The sequence below is a fragment of the Nelusetta ayraudi genome, unplaced genomic scaffold, assembly GCF_046127955.1.
Source record: "Nelusetta ayraudi isolate G7.1 ecotype Tasmania unplaced genomic scaffold, CSIRO-AGI_Nayr_v1 ptg000135l, whole genome shotgun sequence".
Taxonomy (NCBI): Eukaryota; Metazoa; Chordata; class Actinopteri; order Tetraodontiformes; family Monacanthidae; genus Nelusetta; species Nelusetta ayraudi.
The window spans coordinates 974,130-995,558 of NW_027466185.1; the positions used below are offsets into that span (position 1 = coordinate 974,130).

Sequence of the window (21,429 nt, forward strand, 5' to 3'; positions counted from 1 at the left end):
CTTGAATAATCATACCCCGATATTGAATTCAAGTCAGTTACAGTCTGGGGTAGATAAACCAATTTGTACATGCATTACATATTCAAATTCTTGGTTCGAGCCGTATAAGACCTAAATACAGAATTCCACCACTAGATGTCATTGCTTCACACTTCACGTGCACCAAAAACAGGCTACCTGCACATCCTCTAGTAGCAAGGTAGTTATTGTTTGCACGGGGTGCTCTTCAATGCTGCTTGCTTGTTTAATTTTGTACGCAGCTTATTCAAACCTTTTGTACTGTTTCTTAAATTTAGCGAAATCTGAAACAAAGTCACCGGCCGACAAAACGGGACTTGTGTCGCATCTTGAAACAAAGCCAAATAAAAGCGCTGTGAAGACAAACACAGGAATCAAAAATCTATTTTTTCTCTTTCACACATTGAAAATCTATGCAGTGGACGCGGCTGAAGGCAGAGCCCAGAAAGAGAAAGAGGTAAAGGGAGTGTTGAAAGCCCAGCTGGCTGTTAGAGCTCGACAGCTTTTCAATCTTAACAAAAGACAGAACAAGACGGACAAAAAAAAAGAAAACCTTCCCACCCCCGAGCCACTTTCCTCTTTCCTTCCTCTGCCACTTCATTTCACAGAGTTCCCACCCTCCTCCTCCTTCCGCCCCCCCTCGGCCTCCCTCAAGACCCCTCTCCCGCTGCCTGTGGCTCCTCCTCCTCCTCCTCCTGCCCCTCCACCTTCTCCTCTTCCTCTACCTCCATCTCCGCTTCCCCCTTATCTGTTTTGAGCACTGAGTCGTCTCCCAGGATCTTGCACAGCTCGTTGAGGCGCTGCTGCATCTCGGGGATGCCGGCCAGCTGGGACTCAAGACGCTGCTTCTCCTCGGTCAGCGAGAGGCGCGTCGCCGTGTCTAGCTGCTCGAAGCGCCAGCCACCTTCGCCGTCAAACTGCAGCAGGTGGGTGTGGTACTTCCTGGTGGGGACGACAAAAAATCTTTTCTCGAAAATTTTTCACATAACACGAGCGGCTGTTGTTGTACTTTTGTGGCCCCTTACCACAGGGAGGGTCTGTGCGTGATGGACAGCAGGGAGATGCCGGCGTCCTTGGCGGCCTGGAAAATCTTGCCCTCCACGTCGATGCTCACGGCACTGGTGCACTCGTCCAAGAGGGCGTACTTGGGCCTAGAATGCACACAGCAATTTGGCTTTTGCATATCATATAATATCAGGTGTAGCCACAGTACACCGAGCTGTGTAACTGTACTTGCATGTGTTGTAGCGACTACAGCTATCAGTGTCGCTAGCGGAGGAAGCTCTTACCTAACAGACTTATGAAACAACGACAGGAACGATACTGTACTATGTGGATACCAAGAGTTAACTGATACCGAAGCTACCTGATTAAACCAATGAGTGCTAAAGCGTGTTTTAGCTTTTAGCTTTACTTCCTGGTCTTTAGGCCTGATGAATACTATTTGGGCCCCATTGTTGAATAATGTTTTCAGATATATTCAAAAGCAGTCATAAAGTAAAGAAGATAATGGTACATAATAAGAACCAGGCGCTAAGCTATATACTATGTGACTGTAAAGGTCCTTACACACCGGGCAAAAAGTGAAGCGACGCGAAAACGCAAATGTTTCGCCACCAATTTTTTTCTATACACACCAAGCGCGACGCGAATATGCGTCTAAAATTCGCAAAGCGAATGAAGTTTGGAGCTTTTTCTGTTGCGCCAAAGGAGAAACAATGGAGTCGACTACATCCTCAACTGATGATGTCCTGATGGTTGAATAAAAAAAGATAAAGAAAAAAATAGAAGTATATGGGTTCACCCAATATTGTTCTTCAGAGAGGTGTTGCAGCCATTCAATGAATGACTTTCATATGCCGACTACCTTAGTTTGTAGAGGACATGAGTTTTCTGCTTATTGTATTGCTAAAATTAATACACCGTATTATTATTATTATTGTTTGTTTTTTGTGTCTTGAGAGGGCGTGTTGTGTGTGTCAGTGCGCAGATGGAAGATGAAGACGAAGCCGCAGTTATAAACCGTTTTTCAACTACGTTATTGAAGTTCCTGTTGCCATAAAATAGTTTTTGTTTTACTTTGGATGTGCTCATCATTGAGGAAGATTTTCGGAACACACTTAAACCAGAACAAACAACAAGAATAAAATATAAGATTTTATTTTTTAAAGTGTGGCGACCGAAAAGTTTTGTCTCATGTGCGTAAAACTAAGCACCGCCTTCTACTCCACAATTACATTTAAAAAAAAAAAATAGCCGACATAAGAGCAGTTGGGTGAGTTCAACACGACGATCCAGGAGCTCAAATTTGACCCAGTGAAATTTGGCCAGTACTTTAGAATGACCGTCGGACAGTTTGAAGGACTGCTCCATCAACTGGCTCTACGTTTGCAGAGGGAGAGAGCATTGGCGACGTGTTGATGTGACGTCATCGACCATCCAACATCATTTTTGATTGGTCAGAAGTCCAGTATTCGCCTTTTTGCTTGTGGAAGATTCGACACAGGAGCGAAAAAAATAACCGTTGCTTTTTCACTCAGTGAACATTCGCTGCCAGTGTGTTCTGTGCCATTGACTTCAATAGTTTTTAAAATAGCGTGAATAATTGGCCTAGCAAATTCGCTCCTGCTGTGTAAGGACCTTACCTGTGCGTGGAGTAACGTGCTGGTAAAGGAGAGACAACCGCTAACATGCTAATGTAGGTGTTTGGTTTGCGTCCCTGTAGTGGCTACGCACTTCATCACTGTTGACTACATGTATTGTACTATTTGACCCCGATACCAAGAGATAACTGATACCGAAGCTAAAGCTAATTGATTAAACTAACAAGTGCTATTCTGTGGTTTAGCTTTTAGGTTTACTTCCTGGTCCTTGGGCCTGATGAATATGGTCGACTTTTTAAGGGCCAAAAAATTCAGACATATGCAAAAACAATAAAAAGTAAAGCAAGTGATGCTACATGCTAAGAATCAAGCACCAAGCTATGCTAGCAAAGCAACGAAAACTCGCTGCTGGTGATACCGCTAACATGCTAATGCAGGTGATGGGTTTGAGTGTCTCAGCAGGCAGGTTAAGCCCTGCGTCCCCTCACCTGTGGTAGAACATACGGGCCATGCCCATCCTCTGCTTCTCGCCTCCGGATAGCACGTCCTTCCAGTCCAGCTCGGCATCCCATCCTGGAACAGAGCCAGAAAAAAAGAAACGCTCACACCAACTGCAATGTTATTTGAAAGCTGGGGATATTTTTGGGGTGGCTGGAAAAGTTTGATCTATTTGAGGGTGGAAAGGCCCTGAGCGGAACTGGAAGCATGACTCTGCAGAAAACAGCATGATGAGCCCATGATATTGACAGCAATTAGCCCTCCCTTTAAAGCTGTCTGCAAAAATACTTGGTCATAGCTTAATGCGAAAAAAACAACTCCTAGACCCCCCCATGCTTGGAAGGGGACAAGGACAAAACTGTGGGGGGTGTCGCAAAGAGTTAAAACAATCATCTGTTTGGGGTTTGCCACTTTGTGACATCACAAAGGGCAATTTACATTTTTTTTTTAAACACATACAAAATAAGTAAAGTAAAGAGACTTTTTGCATAATATGGCTCCTTTAAAATGAAATCCTTTGCGGTCGCATTGCTTGTCCACAACTGATGATCTGTGACTTTGCTTGTGTGTGAAAAATCCAGACCGTTGTCAACATTTTCACAGTGTGGCCATTCATAGATTAAAAGCCCTCTCGCGACGCTAAGCTAAGCGGTCGGCCAACAACGCAAAGCCTATTTAGTTGGTCAGGCGAGAGTGGGTGCCTGATATTAGCTTGACATTACTTGATATTACAGTCTTGATTAAGTCTTAATCTACAATTCTTGCATCTATCTTCCTGTGCCGAGGTGGGAAGACCAAAAATCTTTTGTTTGATTATCTATGAACAACTTAACAATCTTTTTCCCAGTGGTACAGAACAGTCAAACAGACCATTTTCAGTATATCACATCTGGAAATGCCCATGATTGGGGCCCCTTTTAAATGTGTCGATTCATTTTTAAAACATTCATTATTCATCCATCCCTCCATTTTTCATACCCACTTCTTCTTGAACTTCTGCTGGAGCCTATTCGAGCTGTCATAGGGCGAAGGCAGGGTGACAGCCTGGACAAGCATTGATTTATTTGTTTGTATTATTTGAAAGTATTTTTTAACTGCAAATTTCTGTGATGTTGTTATATTGTTGTAATGCAATCTGATATGTTTTAACCTTCTGGGGACTAAAGGGGAGATGATAAATAATAATCATTTATAAATAATATAATAAAGAATATGCAAATAATAATAATAATAATAATAATAATAATAATAATAATAATAATAATAATAATAATAATAATAATCATTATTATTATTGTTATTGTGAAGCTAATGGTGTGTGTGGGTCTTTGCTCCCACCTCCCTCTCTGGTCACGATGTGATTGAGGTTGACAATGTCCAGGATGGCCTCCAGGTCCATGTCTTCCAGGCCCCTGGCAGCCATGTCCTCCACCGAGTCTGGGTAGATCACCTGGTCCCGCAGAGAGCCGATGGACATGTACGGCCTGGGGGTGGGGGTCAAAAGGATCCAGCACAAAATGAGTGGAAGAGGAGCACTGTACTGTGTGTGTCTTTCCCAGGTTCCCGTTACGGCTGCCAGGTGGCCGAGGTGTCGTCCGTCCTTGCTATGAAATATTCACTGCTCTGAGGGAGGGCAGTTGGTCCGGCAGTTGGGTCAGCATTGGCTAAGATGACACTGCTTGCCATATCACTTCTATCTAGTACAGGCATGAGGAAACTACGGCCATATGTTGCCTGTTTAGCTTTTTAGCCCGCCGAACTTGAAGAAGCGATATTAATAGTCAGTAAGTCATAAAATAGCTGCACTTCATCCATTATCTGAGTGTTTTTAGAGTCATGTTGATACAGAGCTAAATACTGTGGGGATTCAAAGACAAATATTTTGCTTTTGTTCATTTTCAATTCACATACGTTTTACTACACATACCGCCATCAGTTTTTCTCAATCAATGTTACCACACCCCTGTGAGATTGCACAGAATGAAACTGTTGAGTGACAATAAGTGCTGAAAATGTAAAACTTTTTTTTCACTGCACATGGGAGTACTTTACATTAGTTACATTAGTACTGTACATTAGTGGCTCTATTTTGGGTCAAAGCTGTGGATTTCCTGAGTGAACGGTCTGGTTCAACTGTTATGACTCCTGTTATGTGTCTGTTCGGGAACAGGTCTCCAAATGTAAGCCCTAATCTGAGGGAATGGGTGGACGCTATGGTAGAGACAGCATCCTATGAAGCTATGAAGCTAAGCTACAAATTGAAAGGCAAAGAAGAAGACAGAGTGAGATCATGGGAAATGCTAAAATTTAGAAAAAGGAAAAGCTATACAAGGCAAACTAGAAATTGAATGTAAAACCTTATTTTATTTTATTTTTTGAACCAGTATTAGTATTAGTGTTTGGACTAAGAAAGTATTTATATTTGAGTATTTGTTTATTTGCGCAGTAATCTTTTTTTTCTTTTTTTATGACGTCAGGGAAGTACACACAAAAAAACCAAAACAACATATGCATCATGAACCTGTACTTTTTTCTTTTTCTGTTCCTTTTATTTTCTATGTTCCTTAAAAATCAATAAAAATATATATACATATATGTATATATATATATATATATGTATATATATAAAATTGAGAGTAGAAAATCTGTTAAAAATGATGCAGATGCTCATAAAGACCTCTGGTCAGTTCAGTGCAAAATTATCAACAAATGTATTAAACATAAATGCCTTTTTTACTTAAGTACATTTCTGAACCTGTCACTTTACCTTACTTATACTTGAGCAAAGGAGTTGAATCAGTACATTTACTTTTACCAGAGCGTTTTTCTTTACACAAGTGTCCAGACCTTTACTTCAATGTGAATACTTTTGAAGCCTCTGTACCTTTGGGGGATGTAGAACATGTGTTGAGGTGGTGGCTTGTGCAGCCGGCCGCCGTAGACGGGCCAGAGGCCGCTGAGGATCCGGAATAGGGAGCTTTTCCCACAGCCGTTGGGCCCTGTGATCAACAGGTGCATGTTCTCCTCCACCTGCCGTGGAGAGAGGAGTCATTAATGCCAGGCTGCGATGACAGCGCAAGTAAAAGGAGCGGGAGATGCGGTGGGAGAGAGAAAGTTTTTTCAACGCCAACGCCACGGCCCTGCCTGCTGGACGCCACGGGTTCTGCCTGCTAGACGCCACGGGTTCTGCCTGCTCGACGCCACGGGTTCTGCCTGCTTCGACGCTACGGGTTCTGCCTGCTTCGACGCCACGGGTTCTGCCTGCTCGACGCCACGGGTTCTGCCTGCTTCGACGCCACGGGTTCTGCCTGCTCGACGCCACGGGTTCTGCCTGCTTCGACGCTACGGGTTCTGCCTGCTCGACGCCACAGGTTCTGCCTGCTTCGACGCTACGGGATCGAGTCGGCTATGCCTACTGAAGTGTTTTAAGGGCCGGTTTCCACGCCATTCGGTTTCGTTTTCTTACCCTCAGTGAACGGAGGGTTCAACGGTTTTGCGAGTACTGCCAGTGAGGGCTACATATATATACTGTAGATACGTATATATATATACATATATATATATATATATATACATATATATATATATATATATATATATATACATATATATATACATATACATATATATATATATACATATATATATATATATATATGTATATATATATATATATATATATATATATATATACACATATATATATATATATATATACACACATATATATACACACATATATATGTATATACATATATATATATGTACAGTCCCCTCCAAAAGTATTGGAACGGCAAGGTCGATTCCTTTGTTTCTGTTGTATACTGAAGACATTTGAGTCTCAGATCAAAAGATGGATATGAGACGAAAGTTCAGAATTCCAGCTTTCATTTCATGCTATTTACATCAAGATGTGTTAAACAACTCAGGACAGAGCACCTTTTCATTGAACCCACCCACTTTTCAAATGAGCAAAAGTATTGGAACAGACATTATTTAAATAACTTAAAGTGAATAACATTTAATATTTGGTGCAATAACCCTTCCTCGCAATAACTGCATCGAGCCTGCGACCCATTGACTTCACCAGGCTGTTGCGTTCTTCATTTGAAATGCTGTCTCCTCTTCAGGAGGTAAAATGCAGGCTCTATTGGGTTATTGGGTCTGACGGTTGACTTGGCCAGTCCGAGACCTTCCACTGTTTCCCCTTGATGAAGTCCTTTGTTGTGTTGGCAGTGTGTTTTGGGTCATTGTCTTGTTGCATGTTGAAGCCTCTTCGATTAGTTAAACCATCACACCAGCAGCAAAAAATACTGGGTGATAGTGAAAGAGGGCGTGAAGTGAACTGGGACAAGAGATAATAATTATAATGAAAGAAAAGGCCTTCGTACCTTGAATTTCAGACAGGACACCACCACATCCCCGTTGGGTGTGATAATCGGGACGTTCTCGCACACAATGCCATTGTCCACGTCGACAACTTCGCCTGAGGTGGGAAAAAACAAAAAAAAAGGTCAAAGGAATCCAAGAGGTCAGACAAGTGTGTTTGAGAGCAATATAACAGGATTAGTTAGGTTAGTTATGGGGTTGCAAATCTGGCTGCGGACGGAATAATACACGGTGGGAATTATGGGGGGTTAAAAATAGAAATCTCCCTTGAACACTTTCACAGTCTTTCAGCTTTGGGTTGGTTTGTAGCAGCTGTTGCATCAACCCTGGTTGCTCATGAAGCTCTCTGGACTGCCAGCTTCACTTTTAAGAAAGCATGTGTGTATTTCATCCATTTTTTCAGTGTTTTAAGGGTCATTTCAAGAAAGACCTAAATACTGTGGGTCTTCAAAGACACTGATTTTGTTGTAACTTTGCTTTTGTTCATTTTCAATTGACATTAAAGCACATGTTTTTCTACATATCCCGTGATCAATTTTTTTCCTCCTATGAGGTGGGTCACCAAAACACTCCATTCATCTGCTACTGCTCCGGCTCCCTCAGTCAAATTTTGGAACTTATTGTGGCCCCACCAGTCAAAGAGTTTGCCCTGCCTTGTGCTAAATATGCTGTTTTTTTTCTGTTCTGTATTTTTTATTTTTTTTGTCCAAAATGTCCAGATCAGACGAGCAAACCGCAACTGCGGTGAGCAAGAGAGGTTTTGCCAATTCCGTGTGTGTGTTGTACCCTTTATCTCCAGAGGTCCGTCTATGTGCATCCCTGGCTTGCTCTTCTTCACGGCCCCCATGGCGGATGACAGACAGGAGCGCTTGTAGACGCCCTTCTGGACGTCCTCGAACACCACAAACATGTTGTGCACCCGCGCGGTGTAGCCTGCCAGCTCAGTGACCTGCTCACCAAACAAATGGAGACAACAAGCAGCGAGGTGATGGGGTGGAACGCTGAGCAGAAACACATGAGCGTGTCACCAGTGAAACAACTGCATTCCCCCGGCTCTTTTGATGTAAACCTGCGTAAGTTAAGGCTCCAGCGCTGCAATAGTACTGTCACAATTAGCTTAAAAATAATTAAGGAAAATAAACTTGACTGAGAGGAACTATTATTTTACTAATAGTGTGACCTGATGTTTGTTTATTACTTGTTGGCTAACTGTAACAACGACATTAGCAAGCAAAAATAACCTGAGCAGTTAGCTTTTGGGAAGAAACGCTAAAAAATGATGGAAGACTGTTTTCTCGGCGTTTTCTCACATATATATATATATATATATATATATATATATATATATGTATATGTATAGAGTCCAGCAACAGATCACTGTTCGGGTTCAGATCAGAGAGGCCATTCCCTAAAACATGCCTCTCCAGGTCTCACTGTCGTTTGCCACATGTGCATTGAAGTCCGCAGCAGAACAACGGCGTTCCCAGTCGGAGTACCATCCAGCACCCCTCCGAGAGACTCCAAGAAGGCGGGGTACTCTGCACTGCTATTCGGGCCATAGGCCGAAATCACAGTGAGAGACCTGTCCCCAACCCAAAGGTGCAGGGACGCGACCCTCTTGTTCACCGGGGTAAACTCCAACACGTGCCAGCTGAGCTGTGGGGCAATAACCACGCCCGCACAAGCCCGCCGCAGCTCACAGCGGGCAACGCCATACAAATGGAGAGTCCAGCCCCTCTCGAGGAGCTGGGTTCCAGAGCCCAGGCTGTGCGTGGAGGTTAGCCCGACCATATCTAGCCGGTACCTCTCGCCTTCCGCACAAGCTCAAGCTCCTTACCCCCAGCGCGGTGACATTCCATGTCCCTACAGCTAGAGGCTATTTCCAAGGCCCAGGTCGTCGAGGCCCTCGACCTCGACTGCCATTCGAACCACACTGCACCCGACCCCTACGGCTTCCTCTGCGGATGGTGAGCCCACAGGAGGTTGGACCCATGTCACTCCTTCGGGCTGGGCCACGGGGCCCGGCCACCAGGTGCTCGCATACAAGCCTAAACCCTAGGGCTGGCTCCAGGGTGGGGCCCCAGCTGTGCCATACCAGGCGATGTCACGGTCCTTGCTGTGTTGTCTGTCAAAGGGGTTTTCAAACTGGCCTGAGTCTGTCCTGTCACCCAGGACCTGGTGCAAAATCCTGCTTTTCAAATCTCTCTAGAATTTTGTATACATATCTCTTTTGAGACATTTTGACTTTACCTTGTTAGGTCAAAATCAATACCCAGAAAATGCTTCAATTTCCTTAGATCTGTCATTTGAAATCTTTTAGTGAGCATCGCTCTCACACGGTTAAGTACACCATGGTTGCTAGCTGCTATGATGAGGTTGTCAACCCATATAATTAATATCACCTTATCATCATGTTTCTCTCTTGTATACACATAGTATTCACCAGGATTTTATAGAAAACCATTACTAGTTAAATATGTGTGCAACACTGCATTCCAATTTCTAACGGACTGTTTTAGCCCATAGAGAGGCTTGTGCAATTTGAAAACTAGATTTTCACCAGTAGGTGATTTATTCACATACCCATCAGGTTGCTCTATATAGATTTTACAATCAATCGGTGCATGCAAATAGGCTGTCTTAACATCCATTTGGTGTAGGACTAAATCCTCCTGTGCGGCCTTTTGCATGATTAATCTCACACTTGTCATGTCAGCTGCGGGTGAAAATGTCTCTTCGTAGTCAGTCCCTTGTTTCTGACTGTAACCTTTTGCTACAATCCTTGCCTTGTATTTATCTGATCCATCTATGTCACTCTTAAGTGCACATACCCATCTGGCAGTAAAGTCACACACACTACAGCCTCTGTGTGTTCGCCTCGTTAAGTTATATCACTGGCGACCAGGAGTAACACAAGATTTTTTTTGCGGGGAAGGAGAGATACACGGTGTCGGTACTAGTGAGTACAATGGTCCTGTTTGGAAGAATGGACGAGTTTAAGCCAGAAAACGAGCCGTGGTCGGCGTATGTTGAACGGCTAGAACAGTTTTTTGAAGCTAAAGACATAGCCGCAGGAAAGCAAGTGGCTACACTGTAAGTGTAATTGGGCGCAACAATATATGGACTTTTGAGACATTGAGTACAGCTCAATAAGAAAAACAAGACGTTTGATGAGATAGTGACTGCTTTAAAGCAACATTTTGAGCCAAAGCTGCTGTTGGTAGCAGAAAGGTTCCGCTTTAACTGGTGTAATCAAAAAGCCAATCAGCTGGTTGCATACTACGTGGCTGAGTTGAAACAGTGTGCTGCCAACTGCGTGTTCAGTGCAAACCTGGACTCATCACTGCAAGATCAGTACGTCAGCAGAATACAAAACAAAGCTTGCCAGAGGAGACTCCACTCTGAAAATGATCTCACTTTCGCCAAAGCGTTTGAGATAGACCTCAACATGGAGACGAAGGATGGAAAGCAAGACTGCAGGAGCTGCAAGCGTCCACAAGGCAAAGCTACTGGGAGCCAGGAACTGCTACAGGTGCAAAGGGGAAATCACAATGCAAATGAGTGCCATTTCAAAGACACTAAATGTCATAATTGTGGTAAGATAGGACACATTAAAAAGGCATGTTGCTTAGAGGCAAGTACAGTTTACAAAATCAAGAGGAACTGGCCAGCAAAAAACAAACAAAACAAAAACAAAAAAAACACAAAATATGTGACAGCTGAAGAAGATTCAGAGCTTGAAATGTTTACTGTTCTGACTGTCACAAGTGAGGATACTGATCTGTATATAGCAAAATTCTCATTTAATGATGTAGACTTAGAGATGGAAATAGATAATGGTGCCAGGAAGAGTGTTATTTCAGAGATAACATACAAAAGGCAGTTTTCACACTTGCCACTGCAAAGAGCTAAAGTGAAGCTCAGAGCTTATAATGGAGGTTGCATCCCTGTTTTGGGCCAGATCACAGTTACAGTAGGTTATCAGGATCAGACAGCAGTTTTGCCACTTCTAGTTGTCAAAGGACGTGGAGCCACATTATGTGGCAGAGACTGGCTAAAGCAACTTAGTCTGAACTGGGCAGAGATCAAGCATTCGAGTGAACCAAAGTGTAGCTTGGGGAGATGCTCAGAAAATATTTTGAGGTTATTTAGCGACACTCAAGGACATTAATATGGAGGACTAAAAGTGCCAAAATTAAATAAATACATCATGAAATAATTATTTAAATGTGTCATTAATTAATTAAAATTTGAATTCAATGCAAAAATATGTTATTAAATGCATCATTAATTAATTAAAATACCAATTAATTTTATGTGTATATATATGTATATACATATATGTATATATACATATATATATATATATATATATATATATATGTATATATATATATATGTATATATATATATGTATATATATATATATATATATATATATATATATATATATATATATATATATATATATTTTTATATACATATATATATATATATATATATATATATATATATATATATATATATATATATATATATATATATGTGTATATATATATATATATATATATACATATATATATAAATATATATATATGAGTGAGTTTGCTCACCCATCCAAATGATCAGAATCAGGTGTCCTAATCACTTAGCCTGGCCACATGTGTATAAAATCAAGCACCTAGGCATGCAGACTGTTTTGACAAACATTTGTGAAAGAATGGGTCGCTCTCAGGAGCTCAGTGAATTCCAGCGTTGAACTGTCATAGGATGCCACCTGTGCAACAAATCCAGTCGTGAAATTTCCTCGCTCCTAAATATTCCACAGTCAACTGTCAGCTTTATTATAAGAAAATGGAAGAGTTTGGGAACAACAGCAACTCAGCCACGAAGTGGCAGGCCACGTAAACTGACGGAGAGGGGTCAGCGGATGCTCAGGTGCATAGTGCAAAGAGGTCGCCCACTTTCTGCACAGTCAATTGCTGCAGTGCTCCAAACTTCATGTGGCCTTCAGATCAGCCCAAGTACAGTACGCAGAGAGCTTCATGGAATGGGTTTCCATGGCAGAGCAGCTGCATCCAAGCCATACATCACCAAGTGCAATGCGAAGCGCCAGATGCAGTGGTGTAAAGCACGCCGCCACTGGACTATAGAGCAGTGGAGACGCGTTCTCTGGAGTGATGAATCACGCTTTTCCATCTGGCAATCTGATGGACGAGTCTGGGTTTGGAGGTTGCCAGGAGAACGGTACATTTCGGACTGCATTGTGCCAAGTGTGAAATTTGGTGGAGGAGGAATTATGGTGTGGGGTTATTTTTCAGGAGTCGGACTTGGCCCCTTAGTTCCAGTGAAAGGAACTCTGAATGCTTCAGGATACCAAAACATTTTGGACAATTCCATGCTCCCGACCTTGTGGGAACAGTTTGGAGCGGGCCCCTTCCTCTTCCAACATGACTGTGCACCAGTGCACAAAGCAAGGTCCATAAAGACATGGATGACAGAGTCTGGTGTGGATGAAGTTGACTGGCCTGCACAGAGTCCTGACCTGAACCCGATAGAACACCTTTGGGATGAATTAGAGCGGAGACTGAGAGCCATGCCTTCTCGACCAACATCAGTGTGTGACCTCACCAATGCGCTTTTGGAAGAATGGTGAAATATTCCCTTAAACACACTCCTCAACCTTGTGGACAGCCTTCCCAGAAGAGTTGAAGCTGTAATAGCTGCAAAAGGTGGACCAACATAATATTGAACCCTATTTGTTAGGAATGGGATGGCACTTAAGTTCATTTGTGAGTCGAGGCAGGTGAGCAAATACTTTTGGTAATATAGTGTATATGTATATATATAGCATGTAGCGTGTAAAGCAGAAGACTTTAATGAAAATGTCAGAGTTCTTTCTGCACTCTACGACCAATTATCCGGAATCGATTTGCCTTGACTTGATGTGCAGGGTAACAAATCAGGCGTTAGGATCCGCCCACCAACTTTGATGCCACAACAAAGCACAGTGTTGGCACCACTGTACAGACTGCTCAGAGAAAATGTGTCTTGAAAGTGGACTGAGGCAGAACAGTCTACTTTTGTGAAGTGTAAGACAAGTAACCAGGTTTTGGGACAATACGCTCTTGCTCATAAATTTGATTGGTGGCCAGGGCTTGACTCTGATGTGGAACAAAAATGTGCAAGGAATGTGAAACGTGTCAGCTCGAGCAAAAAAAGGCCTTAGCATGTTTCACTACACCCATGGGAGTTTCCAGGTGAATCCTGGAAAATAATACATATAGACTTTGCCTGTCCTGTCCTGAACAACATGTTCATGAATGTGGTTGATTCTTACACTAAATGGTTAGAATTGTTTAGTATGTTATAAATGACTTCGCAGGCTACTGTTACAAGGCTAAAGAGACTGTTTGCCTTCTATGGATTGCCTGAGCAAATTGGAACTGATAATGACACCACTTTCACTTCTGAGGAGTTCCAGACCTTTGTTCAGCAGAATGGGATTCTGCACACAACAAGTGCACCAGGTCACCCGTCAACAAATGGTCTAGTTCAGAGATATGTTCAGACATTCAAGACAGGTATGAAAAAACTTGCAAGCACTACTATGAACATTGATGACAGGCTATCCCTGTTCTTGTTGCAGTATCGGACTACACCTAACTACACAACTGGACAGTGTCCTGCTGATCTGTTTTTACATAGGCACGTCTGCACAAGGTTGGTGGTGAGACAGACTGGCCCTGTGTCATACGAGGTCAGAGAGCATAGATGCAGGGATACGGCAGGGCAACTGTAAAGCAGCATACACAACACTAAATAAACTGACAAGGACACAACAACCTATCCACAATAATAGAAGACAAACATGGATCCCTATTAACCGAGAAAGCAGAAATAACCCAACGGTGGACAGAGTATTTCCAGGAACTTTACAACTGTAGAATAACACTAGACCCCACCATACTAGCCAATGCCATCAAGCCCTACAGTGAATGTGAGGATGCACCAATACTGCAAGCGGAAGTAGAGGAGGCAGTAAAGAGCCTAAAAATCGTCAAGTCACCTGGCATCGATAACATCCTAGCAGAGCTATGGAAGCATTATAATAGCATTGACACACATATGCCCAAAGATATGGGATACCAAGCAGTGGCCTCAAAAATGCACAATCCATTTCCAATCTCTGATCATCCCTATCCCCAAGAAAGGGAACTCAAGGCAGTGCCAAAACTACAGAACCATCAGCCTCATCTATCATGCTAGTAAAGTAATGCTGCGGATCATCCTGAACAGACTGAGGAACAGGGCAGAGGAAATTCTCTCAGAGGAACAGGCAGGATTCAGACCCAAAAGGAGCACCACCGAACAGATCTTCAATTTCAGACTACTGATCGAGAAGCACCTTCAGCACCAGCACGACTTGTACCACAACTTTATTGACTTCAAAAAAGCCTTTGATCATGTTTGGCACGAGGGACTATGGCAGGTTCTCAGACACTACAACTATACAGGTCATCCAAGCACTGTACACAGACTCAAGCAGTGCAGTTTTTATAAACAACAGCATAGACAAACCTTTCCAAACATCTATTGTCCGCCAAGGCTGTTTCCTCTCCCCTATCTTATTCAATGTGTTCCTGCCTGGAGAACATCATGGAAAAAGTACTCCAAGAATTCCACACCTCCGTTACCATCGGGGGAAGACCCATCTCCAACCTCCACTTTGAGGATGACATCGACCTTATGGGAAAAACGCGAGGGCGAACTCCAGGAAATAACCACTAGACTGGAAGAGGCGGCAAGAGCATATGGCATAGAGATAAGTGCAGAGAAAAGCAAGATCCTGGTCAGCAGCCACAAACACTTACCATTACCGAACATCACAATTAACGGACAAATGCTGGAAGAAGTAAAGGACTTCAAATATCTCGGGTCCTTTGTGAGCGCAGATGGCAGCTCTACAAAAGAGATAAAAACAAGAATCGGCATAGCAACATCAGCCATGACAAGACTGGCTAGTATCTGGAAAAGCAATGCCATCAGCTTCCAGGCGAAGGTAAGACTTTACAAGTGGTTATCTTATTTTTTTGTGTGTGTATTTATCTTATTTTTGATGAGTTAATATGTTTATGATTTGAATTAGTTCAATATTGGATAATTCATTCATTCATTTTCCATACCCATCAGGGTCACGGGGGTCTGCTGGAGCCTATCCCAGCTGTCTTAGGGCGAAGGCCCTAAGACAGGGCGAAGGCAGGGGACACCCTGGACAAGTCGCCAGTTCATCGCAGGGCCACATAGAAACAGACAACCATTCACACTCACATGCACACCTACTGACAATTTAGAGTGTTCAATTGACCTCACATGCATGTTTTTGGAGTGTGGGAGGAAGCCGGAGAACCCGGAGAGAACCCACGCAGACACAGGGAGAACATGCAAACTCCACACAGAAAGGTCCCAGGCCCGGGCCCCGGAATCGAACCCACAACCTTCTTGCTGTGAGGCGGCAGCGCTAACCACTGCGCCACCGTGTCGCCCTATTGGATAATTTTTTTTACGCAATACTTATATTGTTGGCAGTTGCTCTCTCTATCCTTCTCTGCTCCCTCTTGCCCCTCACTTACATTCCCTTTCTACTCTCTTTTTCCCTCACTATCCCTCCTTCAGTCCGGTCATGACCAGAATATCACTCATCCATAAAAAATATAATAAAACTACTCAAGAGGTAGTTCCTCAACCGATCCTTGTGATTCACACCCTTGGGTCACAAGCTCTAGCTTTGAGAATAAAATCTGTCAAGCCATCATACAGACATTCAGACAGAGCGTAGTGTGAAGGAAGGGATGTGGGAGTGCAGCCTCAAAGATCAACAGATGGAGGATTATTCACAGCTAGGCTAAGCTGAGCCAAGTAGCACTGAACGGGTGTGTGTGTGCGCGCAAGAGCGTGCAATGCTGGCTGACCTGCAGTGACGCGAGCCTCGCAGGATGTTTAATCTTGAGGAATTAATGCCTATAAAGACTTTCTGTGTTCAACTTTTTTTCACATCTCAAACGGACGATGCTCACAACATAGAAGCTTGTGTAAACTCATCACGAGGGTCTTTTCGTCTATTCACATGACGGTGGATTTTCAACCGGGTTCCAAAATTTTTACACTTTGCCTTTGTGGTAAATTAGACCTGATGATAAATAAATAAATAAAACACAGCCAGGTAGACCTGAAATAAAAGCTGAGCAGCTGCACTGTACATCGACCGGAGGTGTCTGCAGGCTGCCTGAGGAATGTTCCTTTTTTTTTTGTTGCAGGGGTTGGTGATGTGTGTTTCTGAATGACTCACGCACATAAACACACGTCTGCTGCTCATGCATGCATGGGCCTGTTTGCTTGCTGCATATCAAAGAGCCAAAATCAAAAACCTAAGGGGAAGTTAGGAAGTTAAAGCAGGCAGGCACATGCAGCTCGGTAAGAGGGACTTCTTCCTACTGAAAAAATAACAATGATGCTAAAAAAAACAACAACTCTCTCATATCTCTCATAGTTATTTTTCAATGAGGTTTGGCACTGATGCTTTGTTCCTTCTTATTCTATAAATATTTTATCATTATTATTATTATTATTATTATTATTATTGTTATTAGTTCTTTTAAATGAATATAATATCCATTATTTTCTACTGTATTGTTGCTGTAATTATGCAAATTTCTCCAATGCGGGATTCCTAAAGGCTTCGATTCTATTCTATTCAATTCTATTCTATATGATCGGTAACGATTTGCAGCAAAACAGTGTGGAAAACTAAATGAATCGCCATGAAATAGGAGGCTGTGTTGGGACAGAAAGACTAAAAAAATGTTTTTTTAAATTCAAGCTTTCATTTGAGGGCTGTGTGCGCTGGTAAAACCAGAGCAGCGAAAGCGGAAACTTGCTGAGATTTCGATGACTGAAATGCTGCAGAAGCCTCTCAAGGAGCTCCGACCTGAAGTGTCTGCGCTCTCTCTGAGGAGGAGGCGGGAGCTAAAGGGGAAATCCAGACCTGGAAGGTGTTCTGGTCCTGTAAGAAGGGCAAAGCTCGGCTGCGCAGATGAAAAGCAGAATTTTTTTTTTTTGCTGCGCTCTCAAACGTCATTAGCTAGAGCTTCTGACTTGAGGGGCAGGGCATCAAGTGTCACCCCTCACACCGATGTGAGCCAACTTGCAACTTGCACGCACACACAACCACACACACACACACACACACACACACACACACACACACACACACACACACACACACTCCGAACAGAACAGGGGTGTCAAACTCAAATACATGTTGATTTAATATGTCTTCAACCTGAATATGGAACAAGCAAAGCTTATACTACGCAATAAATAACTTCATTTTGGACACATGCAAAATCAAATTTCAAATTAGAAAAACATTGAAATAAATCAAATGAAAATAAAAATCGTTTGCCTCTTATTTTATTTGCAGCCTTCTGATTCAAATTTCAACAGCTGTAGGCGCATGGGAACAAAAAGGCTGAAAGACACTTTTGTGGACAGAGGAAATAAGCGTCTTGTTCATTGCACATCATCTCATTCCAACTGAAAACACAACACGCACTCTCACGTAACACTTCCTGAACCTCACTGCTAGGGAACGTTGGTAATGTAGTCTCGTTGCAATGTAAACAAGGGCTAGATAGCTGTGAATTCTAACCCACGGAAACAATATATTTTCCTGCTAGTGTGTGGCCACTACACAGTAACCTTTTTTACCACGGGCCGATAATACATAACAACAATAAACCAATCAACTAAGAATAATATTCTTCAATGAACATACAACTATTCAAGACCATGCCTTGGAGTAGCACAAAAAAGTGCATAAAGGAAACGTTACTTATAGTCTGTTAAAGTAGTCTGCCAAAATACCAGCAGAGCATTCTGGGATTTGTAGTATTAGCAGTACATGTGCTGTATAATAATGGCAGGCCAGCTCTTTAATATTACCTCATGAGCCAAGTATAATTAAACTGTGGGCCAAATTTGGCCTGCGGACCAGAGTTTGACGCCTATGGCATAGACGCAACCCAACAACCCGACACCAAAAGCTCACGCTCACCTTTTGGAAAAAAAACACCTTTATCGCGGTGCTCGTTTTTCAGTTTCTCCCACTCACCTCTTTGTAGGAGGACATGATCCTCTCAATGGCGTCGGCACCCGAGGCAAGGAGATTGCGGGCCGTAGTGAAGGCCTCCGTCCTCTCGCTCACCATCACCTGTGTCTGGCCATCGGCCGTCTCTGGAACGAGAGGGATACGGTGGAGGTGCAAGAGGAGAAGAGGGAAGGAGAGGGGGTGGAGAGGAGGTGTTGAAGAACCCGTGGCCAAGCGGTAAAAAAAGCAAAGGTACTCCGCAGGTTTCACTCTGAGTGCGCGGAAGAAGATTAAAGACAACCCACACCGTTGTCTGCGAAGCCGGTGGCGGTGATGATGGGCACGGCCACCATGACCAGGCCGCTGCCGCTCCACACGTACTTCATGAGGAACTGCTCGATCATGATGTACCACAGGCGCTTGGACAGGATGAGGTTCATCTGGCTGGCCAGGGCGCGGTAGCATTTCTGCAGCTGACGCATCTCCACCTACAAGAAAATCACAAGGAAGAATATATATATATATGTTGAAGCCATATGCTCATTCCTCAGGCTAAGATATTGCACTTTTCTTACCTGTTTTGGGTCAATGTTTAAAAATAAATACATTGACATGTCATTTTGTTGTTCTGTTTTGTATGTGCGTTTTTGCCAGTGCCACAAAGGCACAATGCTTTGGGATATTTGGTCTTTTTTGATAAGAATTTGGTCATATTTGAAAAGAAAATATTGTACTGTCACTTTCATAGTACACTGAAAGTTTGTTTTATAAAAATATACAACCAATTTACTACAGCATCAAATCTTATGAATCGAATCAATTTGTATCAAATCGATTCCTATCGAATCGGTCTCTAATAAAAGGATCAAAAACATTAATGAATGGAACTGTAACCAGTTAATCTAGATGCATATCTAGATGCGTGTATATAAATATATATATGTATATATGTATGTATATATATATATATATTCGCCTATATATCGCCTGTGGGAGTTTTCCAGTATGCTTGCATACAGTTGCATCGTTGAATTGTTTCTGTTTTGCTTTTATTTTATTTCTATTATTATTATTTTTTAACTTCAATTTAGTGATTCATTCGTTGTTGACGCCGCAACCTACCAACAAATGATTCCAGCAGCAAAGTGGACGGCAAAAAACAAGAAGTGTCATCAAAAATTGACAATTAAAAAAGCAAAAAAGCGATAAAAGCAATGACTGTAGAAAAATGTGAACAATTGAAACAACGGAAAACATAGCAGGCTATAAGTGAAAACAGCTGATTGTCATTATAGTGCAGTAATGCACTGTCACTCGCATACTGGACGTATTCATAACACCACACCAACCTTTGATCCCAATCACTCAAACATTCAGATAATTCAGTCTGCAGAAATACAAATCGTGGTGACTGATGAACAACGACGTGATGGACACTCGTTTTTCCACGCACCTTGTGTCCCCTGTAGAAGGCGATCTCCTCCGCGTTGGCGATGATCCGGGAGTGCACGTAGCGCAGGTAGCCCTTCCGGTGAGCCTCCTCGGCCACCAGTTTGCCAAACTTGGGCGAACAGGCGCGCAGGACCTTGGCCGTGCAGAAGACCACCAAGCCGGCCAGCAGGGTGGGCCCGGAGGCGTTGGCCCCCCTGGAGCGGGCGGTCTGGATGAGCGTGTAGGAGGTGAGCATGACGTCCAGGATGGGCTTGGTAAGGTTGGAGTAGAGGTGCGCCACGGACTGGGAGAACATCATCACGTCCTCCGTGAGCGACTGGTCCGGGTTGGCGAGCCTTCCGTCCATGTTGCTGACTTTGTAGTAGGTCTGGTCGGTGAAGTAGGTTCGGTAGGCATAGTCCACCAGCCGGGTACGGAAGGCCAGCGCCAGCTTGCACTCGAGGTACCGGATGGCGCTGTTGACGAACGTGGCCGGGATGGCAATGAGGAGCCACTTGACGAGCTGGATGATGAACAGCTTGGGCTTCTTCTCCACGATCGTTTTGACGATCTTGCCATCCAAGCCGGCCACGTAGATGGACAGGAACGTCCGCGATATGAGTGCCACCGAGTGCAGGGAGAGCAAGCCCAGCTCCCTGGACAGCAGCCTGGGGAAGAGGATCCGACCGAGTGCTACGATCTGCTGGAAAAACTCCGCATTCACACCCGGCGACACCTTCCTGTCCTTCGCGGCGTCTCCGTGCGCGCTTGCCGCGCAGGTGGCACCGTTCTCCGGCCTGGATCCTCGATGATGATTATGATGGTGTTGGTGGTGGTGATGGTAATGATCCTTCCGGTTATCTCTGTTTTTGCTCAGCCGCCGCCAGATGATGGGATACAGCGTTCTGACGCCGTACGCAGCCGCCGCCAGGATCACGGCTCGCTTCGCCGCAGTCGTGCGGTCCCATCTCACTCTGGACGCTGCGTCGAGGATGTTGGACATTTTCCCCCCGTTTTAGTAGAGCTTGCCGTGGATCCCCGTCGTAGCCATCACCTAACTCCACCTCAGAAAATATAATCACACCCGTCGCATCGACGTTAACTCGCACGGGGGCTCCTGATGGGTGTATTGATGCGGAGCGAGCCCGACTCACGAACCGCTACATCCTGCTGTTATCAGTGCCCAGTCAAGTACGCATGAATTACGTTGAGTGCACTTCCGGTCACAGCTGGTCAAAAGAATAAAATGCCATTGGGGGACAACCACGTCCATTTTTCTAATAGCGGCAGCGCCGCTTCGAGATGTTCGTGCTGTTATTTTGTAGGTCAATGCGAAGGCGT

The 21,429-nt window shown here is 43.6% G+C and overlaps 1 protein-coding gene across 1 annotated transcript; it reads right to left on the reverse strand.

Annotated features, from left to right (window-relative positions):
• Positions 1–583: 583 nt before the first annotated feature.
• On the reverse strand, positions 584–21,268 carry abcd2 (ATP-binding cassette, sub-family D (ALD), member 2). The gene is made up of 10 exons (XM_076012083.1): positions 20,111–21,268; positions 18,965–19,145; positions 18,682–18,803; positions 8,295–8,457; positions 7,511–7,605; positions 6,004–6,149; positions 4,458–4,603; positions 3,110–3,194; positions 1,044–1,169; positions 584–960 (listed from the first exon to the last, which is right to left on the reverse strand). Exons 1-10 carry the CDS (start codon positions 21,089–21,091, stop codon positions 669–671), a joined length of 2,337 nt encoding a protein of 778 aa, XP_075868198.1. The 5' UTR covers positions 21,092–21,268; the 3' UTR covers positions 584–668.
• Between the last annotated feature and the right edge of the window lie 161 nt (positions 21,269–21,429).

What these genes read in the sequence shown, in the direction of transcription:
- abcd2 (XM_076012083.1), bottom strand. Translation starts at nt 21,091, where the DNA reads ATGTCCAACATCCTCGACGCAGCGTCCAGAGTGAGATGGGACCGCACG. An exon ending in CACCGGCTTCGCAGACAACG is followed by an intron (nt 18,804 to 18,964) that starts GTGTGGGTTGTC and finishes CTCTCGTTCCAG; the next exon opens with AGACGGCCGATGGCCAGACA. An exon ending in TCATGTCCTCCTACAAAGAG is followed by an intron (nt 8,458 to 18,681) that starts GTGAGTGGGAGA and finishes TTTGGTGAGCAG; the next exon opens with GTCACTGAGCTGGCAGGCTA.